General features: G+C 47.0%; 1 protein-coding gene across 1 annotated transcript in view; it reads left to right on the top strand.

The window, feature by feature from the left end:
• Nucleotides 1-20,874, top strand: part of DHX9 (DExH-box helicase 9) — a 111,028-nt gene that overhangs the window by 71,046 nt on the left and 19,108 nt on the right. Inside the window, exons 9-25 of the mRNA XM_073571335.1 lie at nt 3,622-3,711; nt 4,035-4,196; nt 4,720-4,797; nt 5,077-5,268; nt 5,506-5,647; nt 5,736-5,818; nt 6,271-6,427; nt 10,777-10,880; nt 11,356-11,569; nt 11,694-11,788; nt 12,296-12,369; nt 13,611-13,763; nt 13,875-14,035; nt 15,183-15,294; nt 15,381-15,542; nt 15,625-15,752; nt 15,841-16,070. Of these exons, the coding sequence (XP_073427436.1) occupies nt 3,622-3,711; nt 4,035-4,196; nt 4,720-4,797; nt 5,077-5,268; nt 5,506-5,647; nt 5,736-5,818; nt 6,271-6,427; nt 10,777-10,880; nt 11,356-11,569; nt 11,694-11,788; nt 12,296-12,369; nt 13,611-13,763; nt 13,875-14,035; nt 15,183-15,294; nt 15,381-15,542; nt 15,625-15,752; nt 15,841-16,070 (2,337 nt within the window). The remainder of the gene's footprint in view (nt 1-3,621; nt 3,712-4,034; nt 4,197-4,719; nt 4,798-5,076; nt 5,269-5,505; nt 5,648-5,735; nt 5,819-6,270; nt 6,428-10,776; nt 10,881-11,355; nt 11,570-11,693; nt 11,789-12,295; nt 12,370-13,610; nt 13,764-13,874; nt 14,036-15,182; nt 15,295-15,380; nt 15,543-15,624; nt 15,753-15,840; nt 16,071-20,874) is intronic.

Here is a 20,874-nt window from a genome sequence, read left to right as displayed (position 1 = left end):
TCAGTCAGTCTGACTCGGATGTGGGTCAGACTTCTAGGACGCTGGGCTTGGTAGATGGCCTTATTTCGGCTATTGTTCAAACTCTCAAAGTAAAAGTGGAGCATGTAGCTGCTCAGAACATCTCCGTTTCATTGACGGTGAGACGTCCCTCCAGCATTTTTTCCCAAAGAGTCTGAGGCTACCACCTCTAGACACTGGGAACTTCTCAGCAAACGCTTCCCGGGACGAAAACGTCTGGACGTTCTAGACCTTTTTAGTTTAGACCTTGTCAGCATTTGGTCCGGTCCCCCTAAGGTGGATCTGCTTTTTTTTTTTTTCACGCTTAGCCTCTCAAACTGTTCTGTCCAGCCCTGATGCGACGTCTCTCAAGGACGCTACGGACAGACATTGTGGCCTTAACTGTATCTGTCTTAGAGGTGTCATGCACTTCTCTCTGACCTAATTTCGCCTCTACTTGAGTGCTGAAAAAGCCATATCGCCCTGGGCCAAGATCTCTTCGCCGGGGGATTATGGCGGCGGTTCCTACAGAGGAGCTAGCAGATCTAGCTCTTTTGGACCAAGCTGGTCCAGATCCCTTCTGACGCCACCAGAGCTGAAAGCACCTCTCTGCCTTTCCTCTGGCGGTTCCTTCCAGCAGGGCCGATAAGCACAAGGGGAAAGAAGGAAACCTTTCTTCAAGCTATTCCTCACTAGAGGCCTAGGACCTGTCTTTAAGTCCTCTGGATCCCCCTATCACAGATTCTCCTTTAGTGATGGGTCATGCCTACCTGGGTTTCTTTCCAGGGTGGAAGGCAGGTTTCTTCTTTTTCGGAGACTTGGTTGTCTGCGGTTGACGACGCTTGGGTCAGGGTGATCGTTACACCCGGCTACAAGATGGAATTTTTTTTGCCCCCAGGAAGACCTTTTTCCCTCCAGGAAGACCTTTTTCCCTCCCGCTAATTCAACCCTCTCATGGGTTCTCCAAGCCGTCTCGTCCCTGCCTAAGCTCAGGTGTCATTGTACCCGTTCCTTGGCACGAACGGTCTTCTGGTTTCTACTCGAACCTCTTCGTACACCCGGGAAAAAAAAAAAAGACGTTTCTCCCCGATCTTTGACCTCGAGCAGTTGAATTGCCACCTTCGGATTCGCCTCTTCAGAACGGAGTCCTTGCCCTCGGTGTTCCCCTACATGGAGCAGGGGGACTTACTTTACTCTGTGGACATTCGGAATGCTTTCCTGCACATTTCTATTGGGTACGGCATCGACGGTTCCTTCGGTTTTGCGATACAGGACCATCATTACCAGTTCACGGCACTCCAGCTCAGCCTGGCATCCGCTACCAGGGTCTTCACAGAGGTCATGGCGGCAGTCATGGAAACGGTGTCTTATGCCCAGCTTCACACCCGCCTTCTTCAATTGGCCCCCCGGTCTACCTGGGACAAGAGAATTGTTTCCCTGGACTGTTCCATGGATCGGCCAGTACTTTTACCTCTCAATGTGAAGCAGTCCCTCTCTTCGTGGACACTGTCCGTCACTGCACTGCACAGGAGGTCATTTCTCCCGCTCTGTTGGCAGATCATCATCGATGCCAGTCTTCAGGGTTGGGGAGCGGGCTTTCTCATTCTTGTAGCGCAAGGTCGCTGGAATGTTCATGAGACCCTCCACCCCATCAGTCTTTTGGAGATCAAGGCAATTCTTCTTGCCCTCCTCCACTGGCAATCTCTCCTCGCAGGCAAGCCAGTCCGCAGTCAGTCAGACTTTGTCACAGCAGTGGCTTACATAGTAGTAATAATAATAGTATTTATTTTTGTATGGCGCTGGCATATTCCCATATTCCGCAGCGCTTTACAGTTTGCACACATCATCGCTGTCCCCGATGAGGCTCACAATCTAAATTTCCTATCATTATGTCTTTGGAACATAAGCCACCAAGGTGGGACTCGTAATACACGGATCAGGGTAGAGGTAGCAATGATCCTGCGTTGGGAAGACTGCCATGTCCCCGCCGTATCAGCCGTCCACATTCCAGGGGTAGACTACTGGGAAGCCCGAATTTTTTTTTTTTTTTTTTCTTTTTGTATCGGGGGTTAGCGTCAGGCGAGTAGTCTCTCAACACCGCCGTCTTTGGCTAAATTTGTCGGAGGTAGGGCATTCCAGATGCCCACCTAATGACTTCTCGAACGAACCAAAAGGTTCCCCGGTACGTTACCAGGTTCCATGATCCGATGGCTGTCGGCTGCGACGCACTTGTGATTCCGTGGTCCCAGTTTCAGATGCCTCCTCTGTCTCCACCTCTTCCCTTAATCACAAGAGTCAAAAAAAAAAGTCAGAAAGGTTTCCAGTAGTCCTGACAACTACAAGCTGTTAAGTCAGACCTGGTACCTGGAGCTGGAGTACATGCCAGACCGTCCGGATATTCTTCCGAAAGGCCTCTCTTCCGCCACAGTTTCACAGTCGTTTAAGTTTAACGCCATGGCCTTTGAAGCCTACAGTGCTTCTGAGAGGGACTGGGGTTTTTTCCCCATCAGGTCATTCTGGCCATGCTTTGGGCGAGAAAACCTGCATCCTCCAGTTTCTACGACAGTTTCTGAAGATCTGATTCAGGTGGCGTAAGTACTACTATTTGGTTCCATTAGCCTTATTGGCTACATGAGGAGATATCAGAGGAGTTCTGAGTTGGCAGCATTATCCTGCCGTCCTCCGTTTCTTTTTCATTTCACATTAGTGCAGACGTTGTCCTTTCTTCTCTAGGTCCTTCTTGCCCCTCACCGGTCCATACTCTGGATAAATCCTGGGGCTGTTTCTTGCTAGGCCTCGGCTTTAGAGGTTGCAGGGCCGCGACCTAGTCATCTTTGCACGTTATTGCAAAGTCTTACAAGTTCATACTTATGTCTAGTCCGATGCAGGCCTAGGAAGGAAAGGTGCTACAGGCGGCGGTTACGCACCGGCCGGCCTCAGTCCTTTTTTTCTCTGCATTCCTTCCGTTCCCACCCTTGGGGACTGCTTTAGGACGTTCCATGGTTACCTGTGTCCCCCAATGAAGCGATGGAGAAAGAAGGATTTTTGGTACTCACTGTAAAATCTTTCTTGGAGTCTTCATTGGGGGACACAGCACCCTCCCCATTTGTTTGTACTGGTTTTGGGCATATGTGCCTTGGTTGTTGAGCCGGTACATATGTGGAGTTTGTTGGTTGCTTCTCCTACTGCTACTTTAACACTTAACTGAGGTACTTCCTGCCTGTCAGTGGGTGTATGCTACGCAGGAGGAGCCAGTTTTTGCTTTATTTGCATAGTGTCAGCCTCCTAGCGACAGCAGCATACACCCCATGGTTACCTGTGTCCCCCAATGAAGGCTCCAAGAAAGATTTTACGGTGAGTACCAAAAATCCTTCTTTTCGGCCTTGCTAACTGTGTTACTAAGTGACCCATTTCTTTATTCAAGCTCTGCCCCCCCCAACATGATGTTACTCTCAGATTACATAGCAAAAAACAAAACTGCTGACATTCATTTTAATGGTAAGAAAAACATATAACATGTGGCCATAGCAAATTTTGTGCAGACATGATACGAATGCTTTTGTATATTTTGGACATCAGTTTTCCATTCGAGTGTCTTTGAAGTTTTCTTTTTAATATATACAGATTGAACCATATGAAGTGAACCTCAGCGTGGATGTTCAAAAGCAGCTGAATAGTGTTATCCAGGAACTGAACATTGAGATACCTTATCCGGTGAGTATTGTCTCATCCCACTAGCCCTCCGAGGGTGCCTGAACCTACGATCAGTTTCCGTATTGCAGTACGTAACTATCTCCTGTGACGCCCAACCAGTGGCTGGGTTTCACAGCATAGTAATAACAGAGGCCTTAACTCACCACTTGATAGCAGCAATCGAAGTGCTGATCGCCATCACTGCTGTTAGAGAAATCCTGCTGTATAACGTAGCTTTGGAGACCGCTCTATGCACCCAATGTTGTGCATGACATGTCTGGATGTAATTAATTCTGCATTATAGTCATAGGGTTGTAAAAAGGTAATCTTCTGTACAATTGCAGCCAGAGGATCCTAGCCAGCCAGTGCCGATTACACAGGGAAAGTTGGTGCATTTTGAGCCTTCTCAGCGACAAAATGTTTCTGGTGTGGTGCCCTGGTCCCCACCACAAGAGAACTGGAACCCATGGACCAGCAGCAACATTGATGAAGGTCCTCTTGCATTTGTAAGTGTTAATAATTTTTTTTATTTTTTTTTTTTTGGGGGGGTGGGGGGATTGTTTAAGTTGACTATGTATGTGACAATGGCTAGCCATAAGGAGCTAAGGGTCCATCTACATAGGCTGACCTGGGGCTTAGCAGTCATTTAACACCCTTTATTACACAGGCCGATACAGCTTTGGATTCGCACAGAACAATCAGTGATGGATCAAGGCACATAGGCTAGCATTGTTCTCGGCAGCACAAATTCTGTTTACACAGAATTATATGCTGCCAAGAGCGATGATATTTTGGGCAGTGCAAAGGATCATTTCACCCGATGACTTAAGAATTTTTCTAATTCATTAGGTGACTGTCAGCCTGTTTAGACTGCATGGTTATCGTGAAAAGAACTCTCCTAGAAATTTTTGTTCATGAAGATCTTGCCTTGGCATTGAGGCTACTATCCTGACTTACAGATAAGATTGCAATGTATTCATTTAATAGCGCCGCATTGTTTGTTGGTTACATTTTCAATTGTCTTTTTAGGCAACTCAAGAGCAGATCAGTGCAGACCTGAAGAATGAGCTGATGTACCAGCTGGAACAAGATAACAACCTACAGCCCGTGAGTACGGGGCCCCATACACAGTAGATAGTGGTGGTCTGGCCGGCAGAGATCTCTCCCAATGACTCCACAGATAGGAACGCTCGCTCTGCTGAGCGCTGCTGTATTCTCAGAGAGCCGCTGTCAGACTTTCTGGCAGTGGGTTATCTCGCCAAGAACAAATTATTTGTCCAAAGTCTGACATGCCAAACCCTTCTCTCCCCCCTGATGTCGGCATATAAGGTGCATGTAGATATTATGTACGCTTTGACTTTCACTGTCCTATTGTTAATCCTGCAGATTCTGCAAGAAAGAGAAACCCTGCCTGTCAAGAATTTTGAAGGTGCCATCATGAATGCAGTATACAACAACCCCGTAGTAATCATTCGTGGGGCAACAGGCTGTGGTAAAACCACTCAAGTGCCGCAGTATATTCTGGATGATTTCATTCAAAGTGACAGAGCAGCCCAGTGCAACATTGTGGTGACTCAGGTAGGGCTGTGAGCGGCAATGATTATGCAGTAATATTATTATTATTTATTGTTATAGCGCCATTTATTCCATGGCGCTTTATATGTAAGGAGGGGTATACATAAAAACAAGTACAATAATGTTAAACAATACAAGTCATAACTGGTACAGGAGGAGAGAGGACCCTGCCCGCGAAGGCCCACAATCTACAAATGTAATACATTAGTTATGGCTGGAAATTCACTGTGGTGTTCTTAGCCCCGTAGAATCAGTGCCGTATCTGTGGCTGAGCGGGTTGCGTATGAGAGAGGAGAAGAGGTTGGGAAAAGCTGTGGTTACAGTGTCCGCTTTGAGTCTGTGCTGCCTCGTCCTCATGCCAGTGTACTGTTCTGCACAGTAGGTGAGTAGCTGTTCTGGTTCATCGCTGCTTTTGCACTTTTCACTATTTATAATGTGTAAACATGGATTTTCTTTCTCTTATTTGGTAGGTGTGCTTTTGCGGAAGCTGGAGGCTGGAATCCGAGGAATTAGTCATGTGATTGTGGATGAAATACATGAGCGGGATATTAATGTGAGTTTCTCTACTAAGATAGTGGCAAGTTGCTGTATACTGAGGATGTCACTTTTCTATTATATAGTATAAATTTAAATAGTTCATAATTGTAGAAAAAAAAATACTGAGATTTGCACTAAAACTAGAAAGGGTAAAGGGAAAATGTCAGCACTTGTAATGTAACTAAACAGAATAGATGGCCGTGTGCGACATGGCAATACAAGTACATGTACAATGTATAGTCCTATAAGGTCCCAAAGCAATGTCCATTCAGAGACGTGCACTGGGGGTGGGCTGATCCACTTGCTGTGCTAGTCACTCCGCATCCTATTCATTTCGAGACCTTGAACCTGTTGATGCAGTATTCAGCACCAAGTACCCTGGTCTCGCTATACTTTTGATATGCTATTTAAAAACGCATTTTTTTCTACATTGTATCTTCTTAGTATTTTTTTACATCTCTTTTCTAGACTGATTTCTTGCTGGTGGTCCTGCGAGATGTGATCCAAGCTTTTCCAGATATTCGCGTTATCCTTATGTCGGCTACAATAGACACCAGCATGTTCTGTGAATATTTCTTTAACTGCCCTATCATTGAAGTGTATGGTCGAACCTTTCCTGTGCAAGGTATGTTTCTTTTTTCTATCTCAATAATGTGCTATCTGGGAATAGAGAAAAAATGTCATTACGAATAAATTTCTAAATGCCTCCGCAACATCCATTTAACATTCAGATAGACAGGGTGGACACAGTGGGAGCAGCCTCTTCTTACCTCGGCACCTCTCGTATCTCCATTATTAGATCAGATAGACTGGGTGGACAGTAGTGTAAGCAGTCTCTTCTTACCTCAGCATCTCTGGTATCTTCAATATTAGATTAGATCGGATAAGGTGGACACAGTGTGAGCATCCTCTTAGCTCTGGTATCTTGAGTACTAGGTCAGACCTCAGCACCTCTGGTATCCTCCGTATTAGTTCAGATATACCGTGTTGTCAGCAGTGTGTGAGCAGCCTATTCTTACCTTTGCTCCCCTGGTATCTACAGCACTTAAGAAAAGGTTGTCCAACCCCCTTTTAAGTACAATGTTTCAGAGTTGTTTTTTTATTTTAATTTCTCCTACGCCTCATTGGGGGACACAGAGACTGTGGGTGTTATGCTGCTGGCCACTAGGAGGACACTAAGTAAACCAGAAAAAAAGTTAGCTCCTCCCCTGCAGTATACACCGTCTCGCTGGTTGAGATTCTCCAGTTCTTGCTTAGTGTCTGTATTAGGCACTTGGGTCTCCTTTCAGACCCCACCGTTTTTTTTATTTTTGAATTTTCTGTAATTTTTTTTTTTAATTAACGGAGTGAAGGGGGCGACGGTTCCTTTCTACGGCCCGCTCTCCCCCCAAATCAACAACAGGCAAGCACGTAGAGTAACCCTTCACGTACACTTTCCTGCGACGAATGGGGCTGATTCCTCTGACGATGGTTCCCTTATGGTCGGTACTCCACAGATACGAGGGCAAGCGCAACAGGACGTAGCACAGGAGTGCATGGAGCAGACCTGAACAGCGCTTTTTCGGATGCCCTGAATCAGCCCCAGAGCTCTACGTCCCCCTACCACAGGGTGGATCGATTGAGCAATACCCCCCCGTAAAACCTCCAGCTCTGCTACATCACCTGGAGGATGAGACTGAAAGACCCTGGACAGCAACGACCTGACTGAGCACAGGAGTGGAGGTATGGGGTCGGGTCCTTGTCCCCGGGAGAGAAGCGCTGACTTAGTGGCAGTACACTGGCGCCCGGTCGCGGCCCCCCTCACCCGGCGCTTACCGCGGGGAGGCCAGAAATTTAGCCCCCGGCTTTTTCGGCCTGCTAGGCCGCAATTTAAATAGCGCCGCCCTCGATAGTGCTGCCCCCGCCCCCTACAGTGGGTAGGCCAAAAATTTAGTCTCCGGCTTTTCCGGCCTACTACGCCTCAATTTGAATAACGCCGCAATTTGAATAGCGCCGCCCGCGCTATCGTCACCGCCCCCTCCTCTTGGCGCCTCTCATTCCAAACGAGACGCGCAGTTCTAATCTCGGGGGCCATGTCTGTTACCTCTGCTGCAGTTAACCCTTTCAGGAGCAGCCAAATTCCGGGTGACGCCACAGGGCCACCGTTTTCCTCCCGGGGGACATAACACAGGACCGTGGGTAAGCTGCATCTGCCCTCAGATTAAAGCTTAACCCCTTCCCGCCACATTCCCTGCAGCTGCAGTCAGATTCTGCCGTTAACCCTTTCTGGAACGCTATGCCTCATCCACAGGAGGCTAAACGGGCCGCTAAGAAGCACACTGTGCTTTTCTACCGTGTGTACTACCTGCAAGTCGGCCTTACCACAGCAAGCATGACTCTCCAGTGCTCAAGCTAATCCGTTATGCACGGACCGCGACCCAGCCTGCGTCCGAACTGCGCCCCGACCTGCGCTCCAACGCCCCTCGCTGCCGCTGCTGATGGGCCTCCTGCGTCTGGTACCCCCGAGTGGGCTGCATCCCTGTCACGGTCGGTGGAGCCTCTGACCAAGGCTATATTCCCCCTCCGGGAGGACTGTCTCTGCCAAAGCGGGCTCATGGCGCGTCCCCTAGTCACGTTTGCGCCTCAGCATCAGCGACTCCTGTCTCTCGCTCGCCCTCTCCTGAGGTTCACAGCGAGCATAACTCTGATTTTGTATATGTCACGTCAGCCCCTCAGAATCCCCCAACTGATCAAGAGTCGCTTGATTCTCTTATAGAATCAGTCGACAAGTCGACAGGATTCTGAGGTTGAATGAGGAAAATATTCCCGCTCCAGCACTCCTCATTTAAGGAATAAGCGTGTGCGCTGGTTATTTACCAGCCGTCCAGTATCATAGGGATCAGCCATAAGTGGTTCACTGGGCAAAAGTTTACTCTGGCTAAATGCCCTTTTGATCCAGACCTAATGAAGGATGGATTACAAGGCATTGTCTCGGGGAGGTGGTCTCTTCATCCGGAACTCTTTCAGCAGATTTGTCATCGTTGGAGGACTCTGGATGTGGATCTCATGGCCTCAAGACTAAACAACAAGGTTCCTCGGTTCATTTTCCGATCGCGCGATCCTTGCGCCATCGGAGCGGACGCTCTAGTTCCGGTAGTGCCAGTGATCCTAGTCGTGCCAGACTGGCCGCGCCGAGCATGGTATGCAGAACTAATACAACTAGTCGCCGATGTCTCCTGGCGACTTTCATATCATATGGATCTACTCTCGCAGGGCCCGATTTACCACCAGAACTCCGGGGTCCTGTCTTTGACGGCGTGGCCGTTGAATCCTGGTTTTTAGCTCAAGCTGGTTTCCCTCACGATGTGATTTCCACCATGATTAGTACCAGGAAGCCTGTGTCCATGCGCATCTATCACCGCACCTAGACAACCTTCCTTTTTTCTGTGGTGCAAGGTTCATGCTCGATCACCTCCGGTATTTTCCATTCTGGCCATATTGGAATTCCTTCAATCCGGATTAATATCAGGCCTTGCGCTTGGCTCGCTCATCGGCAAAATTTCGGCCTTGTCAGTGCTTTTCCAACACAAATTGCCACCAAGCTTCAGCTCAAGACGTTCATTCAGGGAGTTTCCCATGTGACGTCTCCTTATAGAAGACCATTTGACTCATGGAGCCTTAACCCGGTTCTCGGGGCCTTTCAGGAGGTTCCTTTTCGAACTGCTGCAGGATGTGTCACTGATCGTCCTCTCTTGGAAGGTGGTCTCTCTAGTGGCAGCTACGTCAATCAGATGAGTTTCGGAATTGGCAGCCCTTTCCTGCTGTTCTCTGTTTCTGAATTTTCATCAGGAAAAGGTAGTTCTCAGGATGTTCCCGTCCTTCCTGGACAAGGTCCTCTCCTCGTGCCATCTCAACGGGGAAATTGTTTTGCCTTCCCTTTGTTCCGGCGCCAGTCCATCGCATTGAGAAGGCTCTCCACACCCTGGATGTGGTTAGGGCGCTGAGACAGTACATCTCGCGGATGGCTCCTTTCCACAAGCCAGATGCCCTGTTCATACTTCCAGACGGGCATAGGAAGGGTCTAGCCAGGTTGATTCGCTTGGCGATTCAGGTATCCTACCGTGTCAGGGACGTGCCTGTCCCAGCGGGGATTAAGGCGCGCTTTACCCGGTCAGTGAGCGCCTCTTCGATCTTTCGGCACCAGGCCTCGGCAGAACAGGTCTGCAAGGCTGCGACTTCGTCCAGTCTGCATACTTTTACAAAAAGTTACCACATTCATTCTCAGGCCTCTCCGCAAGGCTGCGACTTGGTCCAGCTTGCGTACCTTTACAAACATTGCCTAATTCATTCTCAGGCTTCTGCGGATGCAGCTCTCGGCAGACGCTGCCTGCAATCGGCAGTACCACGGTGTTCGCTCAGTGGTACATGGGGTATTAGCATATGTATGCTCCCCACCCAGGGACTGCTTTAGGACGTCCCACGGTCTCTGTGTCCCCCAATGAGGCGTAGGAGAAATGGGGATTTTTGTGTACTCACCGTAAAATCCTTTTCTCCTAGCCAATCGTTGGGGGACACAGCACCCACCCTTTTTAACCTATTGGCTCACTGTAGCATTCTTAGGCGTTGATATTGTTAACTGTTTATGCTCCTACTGCTTTTTTCACCGAACTGGCGAATCTCAGCCAGCGAGAGGGTGTATACTGCAGGGGAGGAGCTAACTTTTTCTGGTTTACTTAGTGTCCTCCTAGTGGCCAGCAGCATAACACCCACGGTCTCCGTGTCCCCCAATGATTGGCTCGGAGAAAAGGATTTTACGGTGAGTACACAAAAATCCCTATTTTTTTTTGGAAGCTCGCTCTAGTGGTGACTGAATGGTAGCCCTGTCTATGCAGGGAATTTTAAGATCATTTGGCACAAACTTTTTTACTTATTTTTAGGTGAGAGGCGCAAAGAACTAAAGAACATTTACCTTTTCATATTTTTTCCTATATATAGAGTACTACTTGGAGGACTGCATTCAGATGACCCAGTTTAGACCTCCTCCCATGGAAAAAAAGCGTAAAGACAAAGATGAAGAAGGAGGAGGAGAGGAGGATGAGGTGAGTGGATACGTTGTTGCTTGGTATTTACTATCTCCGGATATATTTCCTACAAACTATTCTAGTTATACATTTTACTGCTGATACCTTTTCTCCTTATTTCTTCATATCTTTAGCGGATTAGGGCTTTTCATTAGACTTCATTTTTGCTATCCAAGTTTTTTTTTTTTTTTTTTCGCGGACACATATTCTACAGGGCTTTATTCATATGTCTTATTTTGCTGACTATGATAAACAAAGAGGAAAAAAGTCTTGATTGATCTGGTCTGTAGACCAAAGAATCAAGTGATGTGGGTCTGCAAAATAAAGCGAATGCAACTAAATAGTATTTACCAAATAAAGCGCAAATGTAATGTAAAAGAAGCAAATTAATGTAAAAGCCAATGGCTCTCTAAAGCATGTCACTGGCCCAGATTTAGAAAGCCGAGTATTAGTGGATACTAATGTTTTACTATTCCTGTCGTAATTCCTGCAGACCAATTGCAATCTAATATGTGGCGATAGTTACGGCCCTGAGACTCGTCGCTCAATGTCGCAGATGAGTGAAAAGGAAACCCCCATTGAACTCATTGAAGCTCTCTTGAAATATATTGAAACACTAAACGTACCTGGTGCCGTGCTGGTGTTTTTACCTGGCTGGAATCTCATTTATGCCATGCAGAAGCATCTTGAGATGAACCCTCATTTTGGTAAGGCTACTTGGGTTTGACATGTAAAACGTCCATAGTAATTGTGGGAATGGTAATTATGGGTGCAAAATCTGTCGTGTTGTCAAAATACACTTATTTTAATAATTATTTATTACAACTATAGGTAGCCATCATTACCGAATTTTACCGCTGCATTCCCAGATACCACGAGAGGAGCAAAGAAAAGTGTTTGACCCTGTTCCAGATGGAATGATCAAGGTAAAAGAAGTCAATACTTGTATAAGGGTATGTGCACATGTTGCGGATTACCCTGCCGATTTTTCCACACGGATTAGGCTAAATCCACAGGTAAAATGACCTGTGGATTTAGTTCAGATTTACTGCGGATTTTCAGCAGTTTTTGTGCAGATTTCCCCTGGGTTTTGACACCTGCGGATTCCTATAATGGAGCAGGTGTCAAAATGCTGCCGATCCGCACGAAAGAATTGACATGCAGCGGATTAAAATCTGTGAAAAAATCTGCAGCATGTGCACAGCGTTTTTCATTTTACATAGACTTTAATGGTACAGAATCCACTGCGGATCCATAGCCGAATCCGCAACGTGTGCACATACCCTAAGAATTTCAGTAATGTGCCTCATGGAGTAAAATGTGGGAGGTACTGTTATACTGCTCAATTCATCAGCTCTAAAATTAATAGTTGTGGAGTTGCGTGTATGATATGGAGCATCCATTGCCTCTCATATTTATTTTTAATCCAACAGGTTATTCTGTCTACAAATATTGCTGAAACCAGTATCACTATAAATGATGTTGTTTACGTCATAGACTCCTGCAAGTAAGTATGCATGACGACATTAGCTGTTGGTGTGTAGTAAAACTGTAAGGGTATGTTTCCACGGGGGCGTATTCTTTCAGTATTTTCTGAGGATTGGATGCTGTGTACAGCCGCAGCGTCCAGATATTAGAGTGTAGTGTAGGGGATTTTTGAAATCCCATCTCCACTATGCGTGCAAACACACAGGTGGCAGACCTGCGTAACTGGACATGCGGCGCGTCTTTCTAGACCGCAGCATGTCTATTTATCTTGCAGAGACGTTCAGTCTCCGCAAGATAAATAACATTTTATGAATAGGATGCGGTGATTCCGCATGTGTTCAATGAATCCTCTCACGTACAACAGAGGGCTGCGCTTTTGGCGGAGCCGGGTATCCGCTGTGTCCAAAGCGCTGCCAATACGCCCCGTGGACACATACCCTTAGGCCCGCCATTCACCTTACATGGTACAAAGTCTGATAAACAGTAACGGATTATTTTTACCAACCATCGTTCAAAGATGTGGTAGGCTGACCTGACCATTCAGTCTTACAAAGGCGGTACCCGGCCAGTTTTTCACGCAAAATGTACAAAGTAGCAAACAGTTGGGACCAAACTTTATCATTGCAGTTGGACAGTGATCTTCCGTATGTTGTAACCCCCTCACCCCGATGACTAGTGTTGGAAGAGAGAGTGATCAGGCATTGTTTTCACGAGATATAAGCCCGGGTGGGTGTATGACACGGATTCTAAAGACTGCATTTTAATACCTTTTAAAAACAAAGCTTCTCTTTTGTATATAGCTGGCTAAAAGTATGAGTCAACATTTACCATAATTTACTGCAGAACTAATATAGTATCTTGTGACATTATGGTTCATGCTGGTCTGTGTTCACACTCTTAGCAGAGATTGCTCTCTATATATTTGCTTTCAGTTACAATTGGTAGCCTTGTGAACTCGTGCATGACTACATCTCTGAACCAACAAAGTAAAGAACACACACAGTTATGCAAAAAATATATTAAATATTGGATTCAATATTATGCACATTTCAGTATTTTTTCAATCTTGGATTGAATATTATGCAAATTTGAAAAATATATTAACTTTGTGCGTTTAATTGGTTGAGATATATTTCATTGGTTGAGATACATTGATTTGTAGCACTCAGTTCTTTGTAAGTTGTGCCCGCTTGGTTCTCTATGAGCAACTCAGGCACAATGATCAGTTACCCCTTTAACATGCCTTCTTTCATTTCACAGGCAAAAAGTGAAGCTATTTACATCCCATAATAACATGACAAATTATGCCACTGTCTGGGCTTCCAAAACCAATCTTGAGCAGAGAAAAGGAAGAGCTGGACGTGTACGTGCAGGCTTTTGTTTCCACTTGTGCAGCATGGCACGCTTTGAACGGTGAGAAGCTGGGTACTGGATGGTTAGGGGGTTTTTTGTTCTTTTTTAAGGTATCTTGGTGTTTTTTCTCTAGGAGTTACATTATACTAATTTTGCAAATGTATTTACTAGCTTGGAGAATCACCTTACACCAGAAATATTCCGTACTCCATTGCATGAGGTAGCTCTGAGTATCAAGCTGCTACGTTTGGGTGCCATCGGACACTTTCTATCAAAGGCCATAGAACCTCCTCCACTGGATGCTGTAATAGAGGCCGAGCACACTCTGAAAGGCAAGTTATCTATCGGTGTTAGTAATATAGGATTGCTTCAGTCGGTCATACATTTTAATACTGGGACTGTAGATTATAAATAATGTTTCACAATGTATAATATCCTCTGCTTTTAATATGTATTGTTCATCCATGAATTTTAGAGAAGCCAATTTGGAGGTAATGTTAAGTACATGTTGAAAATGGCATTATAGCTTAAAGGGAATCTGTCAACAGGATCGTGCACAGTACTCTACACACAATGTCAGGTTGGTACCGTTGTATTGTTTTACAATGATACCTTGGTTGATTAACTCAGTCTTGTGGTTGTTGTGTAATCTTTATTTTCAGTTTTGAGTTAATGATGTGCTCGTTCTCTAGGGCGGCCTGTGGGTGGTCTTCATGTGGTGCTCTGATTAACAATTCATAATGCAGCCTGCTGACAGGTCACTAATCCCTCAGTGACCTGCTCCCTAGTTTACATAATGAATATCTGTACATACTGGGAAAAAATAACCTACAGGCAGGTGCCAGCTGTGGCACCTGCGCTGCAACATAGTATATATAAAAAAAATCCATCAGGATAACCTCAAGAACATTTATTAACACAGTAAACCTGCGATAAGGCTGTGGCACCTGCCTGAAGGTTTTGGGTTTTTTTTCTCCAGTATGTGTATATATTCATTATGCAAACTAGGGGATAGGTCAGTGAGGGATCAGTGACGTGTCAGCATGCAGCATTATGAATATTTAATCAGATCACCACATGAAGATGCCCCCCCACAGGCCGCACTGGAACATGAGCATATCATTTAACACAAAACTGAAAATAAAGATTAAACAACAACCACAAGACAAATTTCATCATCCAATGTATCATTTTAATCAGTATAATTGCGCTGACCTGACACTGTCTGTGGGTTACTGAAAACAATCCTGCTGCCAAGTTCCCTTTAATACAGCCTCCTGTTATTATGAAGCTGGTGCTGTTATCGGCTGATTGCTGATGGTGTGAAAGTTATATCTAGCCATCTTTTCCCTGAAAGGAAAGTACTATGGACAGGCATGTAGAATAAAGGCAGGAAAAGTCACAGTGGCAGAACAGTGGTCTATTGATGATACTGTATTTTCTATGTCTTATAATTGTTATATGTCTTTATATTTTTAGAGCTTGATGCTTTGGACATGAATGATGAGTTGACTCCTCTAGGAAGAATATTGGCTAAATTGCCTATTGAGCCACGACTAGGAAAAATGATGATCATGGGCTGTACCTTCTTGTGAGTACATGAGATTCTGCATTAAGTGATACAATTTTTTTTTCTCACCTTCAAAGTTACATTGGTGTGATTTTCTGTCATTGCAGTGTTGGGGATGCACTTTGCACAATATCTGCAGCCACATGTTTCCCAGAGCCGTTCATCAGTGAAGGTCGGAGACTGGGATACGTGCATAGAAACTTTTCTGGTAATCGGTTTTCAGATCATGTGGCTCTCTTGTCAGTGTTTCAAGCTTGGGATGATGCAAGGTGCGTTAGCCCGGATATAAAATGAGTGACTTTGTTGATAAAGAGTCTATATCTTAACCTGCTTTGTCTCCTTTCCTTTTAGAATGGGAGGCGAAGACGCAGAGATGAGATTTTGTGAACACAAGCGTCTCAATATGTCAACCTTGCGCATGACATGGGAAGCAAAAGTGCAGCTGAAAGACATCTTGATAAATGCAGGGTTTCCTGAAGGTAAACTATCCAGAGATCAGCTGATCACTCCCATCATTGTTCTTCCATGTGTAGAAATATAACTTTGTATTATCCCCATTTCTTTTAGAATGTTTAATGAACCAAGTTTTCAACAATACTGGTCCAGATAATAACCTTGATGTGGTCATCTCACTGTTGGCATTTGGTGTTTACCCCAATGTCTGTTACCACAAAGAAAAGCGAAAAATTCTCACAACCGAGGGCCGCAACGCACTGATCCACAAATCATCAGTCAACTGCCCCTTCAGCAGCCAAGACATGAAGTATCCGTCTCCATTCTTTGTTTTTGGTGAAAAGGTAAAAACTGTAACAGAAACTGCCTCTTTCAATTAGATAAGCTAAATTCATTGTTGCATTTCTCCCAGTGTTCTGTATTTCTTTATCGCCTTATTGGGGGACACAGATTACCATGGGTGTATGCTGCTGCTGCTAGGAGGCTGACACTATGCAAAAACAAGAAAATTGGCTCCTCCCTGGCAGTATACACCCACTGACAGATACCAAGTACCTCAGTTTGTGCTTGGTGTCTGTAGGAGGTGGACCGGGATCTTCCCAGATCCGCAGTTAATAATCCTTTTATTTCCTTAGGTGTTTGTTGAACTTTTTAATCTTTTCTCGCTTATTTCTTTCAGGTCTTCACATCAGGAAACAGGGTGTAGTTTTCACTCTGATTTCCTATATCAGGCGGCTGAGCGAGCAGTGTGGTGATTTCCCACATCGCAACTCTCAGTACCGCAGGCAGGACCTTTCCCTAACACCAGTCGGTGTTGTGGGCGGATGATGGGTGGCCGGTCCTTGCCAAAACAACCCCTCACCCCTCTCCTGGGACAGGACTGAGAGGAAGACGGTGGTGGTCAGCAGGCTATCCCTCGCTCCCAGCAAGAAAACGCCGTCTTCTACATGTCAGAGAGTAAGAGGTCTTCTCCCAGCGGCCTGACTGTTACGTAGGGCCCCTGCGGTTATCCTCTTCAGGGACGTCAGGTAAGAGTCTGATCGTTCCCTTCAGCCGGCATTTCTGTGAGCAACATTTGAAATTCCCGCCCTCCTCCCTCTCTGCCAGCCGCGCGCCTCATGCTGACAGCCGCGCTCCCCGCCGTGCACAGGCATCAGCGGTCCCCTGGAGCGATCGCTCCAGCTGAATGGGTCTTTTCATCACTGGGGGGGGTTTCCAGAGCGGTGGGGGCGCAGCTCACCTCTATCGGCGCCGCGGCCATTCTCCCTCTTGGCGTTCTCCCTCTTCAGGAGACGACACTAGGTCAGATGAGGATCCCCAATCAGGATCTAGCTCAGAAGCAGATGGCATGTCTAAAACTCGGAAGATGGTCGATAGCCTCCTTTCAGCTATCTTTCAAACCTTAGAAATTAAACAAGACAAGCCCCCTTCTCAGGAATGTTCCATTCCATTTAAGCGGGCAAGGCCTCTATCCCAAACTTTCCCAAACCATAAAGAGTTTGATACACTGACCAAACACTGGGAGCACCCCGAGCAGAGCCTCTCAGGCCGCAGGTACTTAGATGTCCTGTACTCCTTTGATGCGGATTTACGCGCAAAATGGTCCAAAGCCCCCGAAGTGGATCCTCCTGTCTCTTGCATAGCCTCAAAGATGGTCCTATCCCTCCCGGATGGGACATCACTTAAGGATCCAACAGACAGACAAATAGAGTCTCTAGCGAAATCAATTTTTGAGGCATCTGGTGCCTCCCTCTGTCTGATTTTCGCACCTGCCTGGGTAGCAAAGGTCATCTCTGCTTGGGCAAAAATTCTTCGCATGGGCATCTTAGCAGCAGCTCCTCAGGACGAGTTGGCGGATATGGCAGATCAAATTAATCGGGTAAATACCTTTTGGCCGCCGCCCTAGATGCAGCTGGGTGCGTGGCAAGGGCTAACAGCAACATAGTGGCCGTACGCCGAGTCCTTTGCCTAAAGTCATGGAATGCGGACACTACCTCAAAGATCGGCCTTCCGCCTCTAAGGAGCGAGAGCAGAAAAGACCATCTTACAAACTCGCTCCCTGCTGGAGATCTAGAGGTCAATACCCCAGGTCGTCAGGTACCCGGACCGGTCGGTTTGCCTCCAAGTGACGGGTCACCCCCACCTGGAATTTCTTCCAGGGTGGGAGGCAGACTTTCCTTTTTCATGGACGCCTGCTGTTTGTTGTCAACGACGCTTGGGTCAGGGAAATCATCACATCCGGATACAAGATCGAGTTTGCGTCTCTGCCAAAGGGACGTTTTTTCCTGTCCCGACCTCCAAGACAGCGGTCTCACTTTCCAGGATTCTTTCAAGCCGTCTCCTCTCTTCTTGCCGCCGGAGTGATCGTTCCGGTTCCCGCACACGAACGATTTTCAGGCTTCTATTCAAGTATCTTCGAAGTCCATTTTGATCCCCACACAGCTCCTGACCTTCCTAGGCATGGAATTCGACACAAATCTAGCCCGTGTGTTTCTTCCAAAGGAGAGATTTTCAGCTCTTTCCAAAGGGATCCGACTTCTCAAGCGGCCAACCCCTATTCCCCTTCGGTCCGGCATGAAGGTTCTGAGGAAGATGGTAGCTTCCATGGAAGCGGCACCCTTTGCACAATTTCATCTTCGTCCCCTCCAGTTGGCTCTTCTTTCGGCCTGGGACAAGACCTCGCTGTCCTTGGACCGTCCCATTCTCCTTCCCCTCAGAGTGAAATAATCTCTGACTTGGTGGGCAAGGCCAGAGTCTGTCCTTTCTTCCGCTTCAATGGCAAGTCATCACCACCGATGCCAGCCTTCTAGGGTGGGGAGCGGTGTGCCATCTAAAAACGTCTCAAGGCCGGTGGAACCCACAGGAGGCTCTTCTCCCCATCAATCTTCTGGAGATCAGAGCAATCTTCCTGGCTCTTCACTGGCAGCTTCTCTTCCTCGGCAAGCCGGTCCGCATTCAGTCGGACAACGCCACGGCTGTGGCATACATAAACCACCAGGGGGCCACGCGCAGCAAGTAATGGCGGAAGTAGCCAAGATACTGCGCTGGGCAGAACGTCACGTTCCTGCGATCTCCGCCGTTCACATTCCGGGGTGGAAAATTGAGCGGCCTACTTTAAGTCGTCAAGGTCTAGCATCAGGCGAATGGGCCCTTCACTCCTCAGTCTTCCATCAGATATGCCAGCGCTGGGACACCCCAGATGTCGATCTCATGGCATCTCGGATGAACCACAAAGTTCCGCAGTTCGTAGCCAGGTCCAGGGACCCTCTAGCCGTCTCTTGCGACGCCCTGATAATTCCGTGGTCCCAGTTCCAACTTCCTTATCTATTTCCGCCTCTTGCCTTGATCCCTCGAGTGGTCAAAAAGATAAAATCGGAAGGCGTACCAGTGATTCTGGTGGCCCCAGACTGGCCAAGACGCCCTTGGTACGCGAAGCTGGTGAACATGCTCGCGGACGTTCCCTGGAGGCTTCCAGACCGTCCGGATCTTCTCTCGCAAGCCCCCCTTTACCACGAGAATTCTCAGTCTCTGAATTTAACGGCATGGCCATTGAGGCCGCGATCCGGAGAGAATAAGGCTTGTCTGACCAGGTGATTCAGACTATGATCAAAGCCAGAAAACCGGCCTCTTCCCGCATTTACCATAGGTGCTGGAAGACCTTTTTTCCATTGGTGCGACGGTTAAAAAAAAAAAAAAAGTCTTTCCTATGTCCTTTTCCATTCCATCTATTCTGGGGTTCCTCCAGTCTGGTTTAGATGCGGGTCTGTCCCTCAGTACCCTCAAGGGCCAGGTCTCCGCCCTGTCTGTCCTCTCCCAAAGAGAGCTGGCGGCCTTACCGCAGGTTAAGACTTTTCTCCAAGGGGTCGCCCATGTGGCTCCTCCGCATCATTCACCGATAGATCCGTGGGATCTCAATCTCGTCCTTAGCGCTCTCCAAAAGGCGCCGTTCGAGCCTATCCAGGACATTCCTTTATCCCTTCTCTCGTGGAAGGTAACTTTCTTGATTGCCATTACATCCATCAGAAGAGTTTCTGAATTGGCGGCCTTGTCATGCCGTTCCCCGTACCTGATTCTCCATCAGGATAAGGTCATTCTCAGACTCGTTCCTTCCTTTCTCCCAAAGGTCGTATCCTCTTTCCACATCAATGAGGATATCGTTCTTACATCTTTTTGCCCGGCTCCGTCTCACCCTATTGAGAAGTCCCTCCACAAACTAGATGTAGTCAGAGCCTTGCGTGCTTATCTCGCCAGGACTGCTTCTTTTCGTCAATCCGATTCCTTGCTAGTCTTCTATGAAGGTCGCCGGAAAGGGTTCCGGCGTCCAAATCCACGATAGCTTGCTGGATTCGTTCTACCATTCTGGAAGCGTACCGACTTCAGGAAAAGCGGCACCCTCCGGGAGTGAGAGCCCTCTCTACCCGAGCTGTGGCAGCTTCGTGGGCTGTGCGTCACCAGGCTTCGGCTTTACAGATTTGCAGGGCCGCGACCTGGTCGTCCTTTCTCACTTTTGTGAGGTTCTACAGCAGGGGTTCTCAAACTTTTTAAACAGGGGGCCAGATCACGGTCCCTCGAACCACTGGAGGGCTGGAATATAGTTTAAAAAAAATTAGGACCAAATTCATATGCACACTGCACATTTCATATTTAGAAATAATAAAACAAAATAGGAACAAATACAATATTAAAAATGAAGTAGTTAAATCATCAAACTTACCAAATTTTTGGGGTTCTTCGAATATCCTACACTTCGAGTCCATTTTTTCTCTTTCTTGATATCATTGTTTTCTAGGGATTCAAAATTGCTATTAGTAAAATACCAACATATATACCAGCAATAAAATTTCCCACACAGAGACAAACAGACTGCACTGCCCATCAATGCGGCCTGATCAGCGCCCATCAATGCGGCCTGATCAGCGCCCATCAATGCGGCCTGATCAGCGCCCATCGATGCAGCCTGATCAGTGCACATCAATGCAGCCTCACCAGTGCCCATATTGGTGGAACTCCACTTTCGCCACAGGCTCAGACTAGGGTGGTGCAAGAATCCCCAATAGGCAGCATTGGTCCCTAAAAGGTAACAGGTCCCCAATAGGTAGCACAGGTCCCCAATAGCAGGTAAATGTCCCCAATAGGCAGCACAGGTCC

This window comes from Dendrobates tinctorius, unplaced genomic scaffold (genome assembly GCF_039654945.1).
Source record: "Dendrobates tinctorius isolate UK_male_01 unplaced genomic scaffold, ASM3965494v1 ptg000029l, whole genome shotgun sequence".
Lineage (NCBI taxonomy): Eukaryota > Metazoa > Chordata > Amphibia > Anura > Dendrobatidae > Dendrobates > Dendrobates tinctorius.
This window is presented reverse-complemented; position numbering and strand designations above follow the sequence as displayed.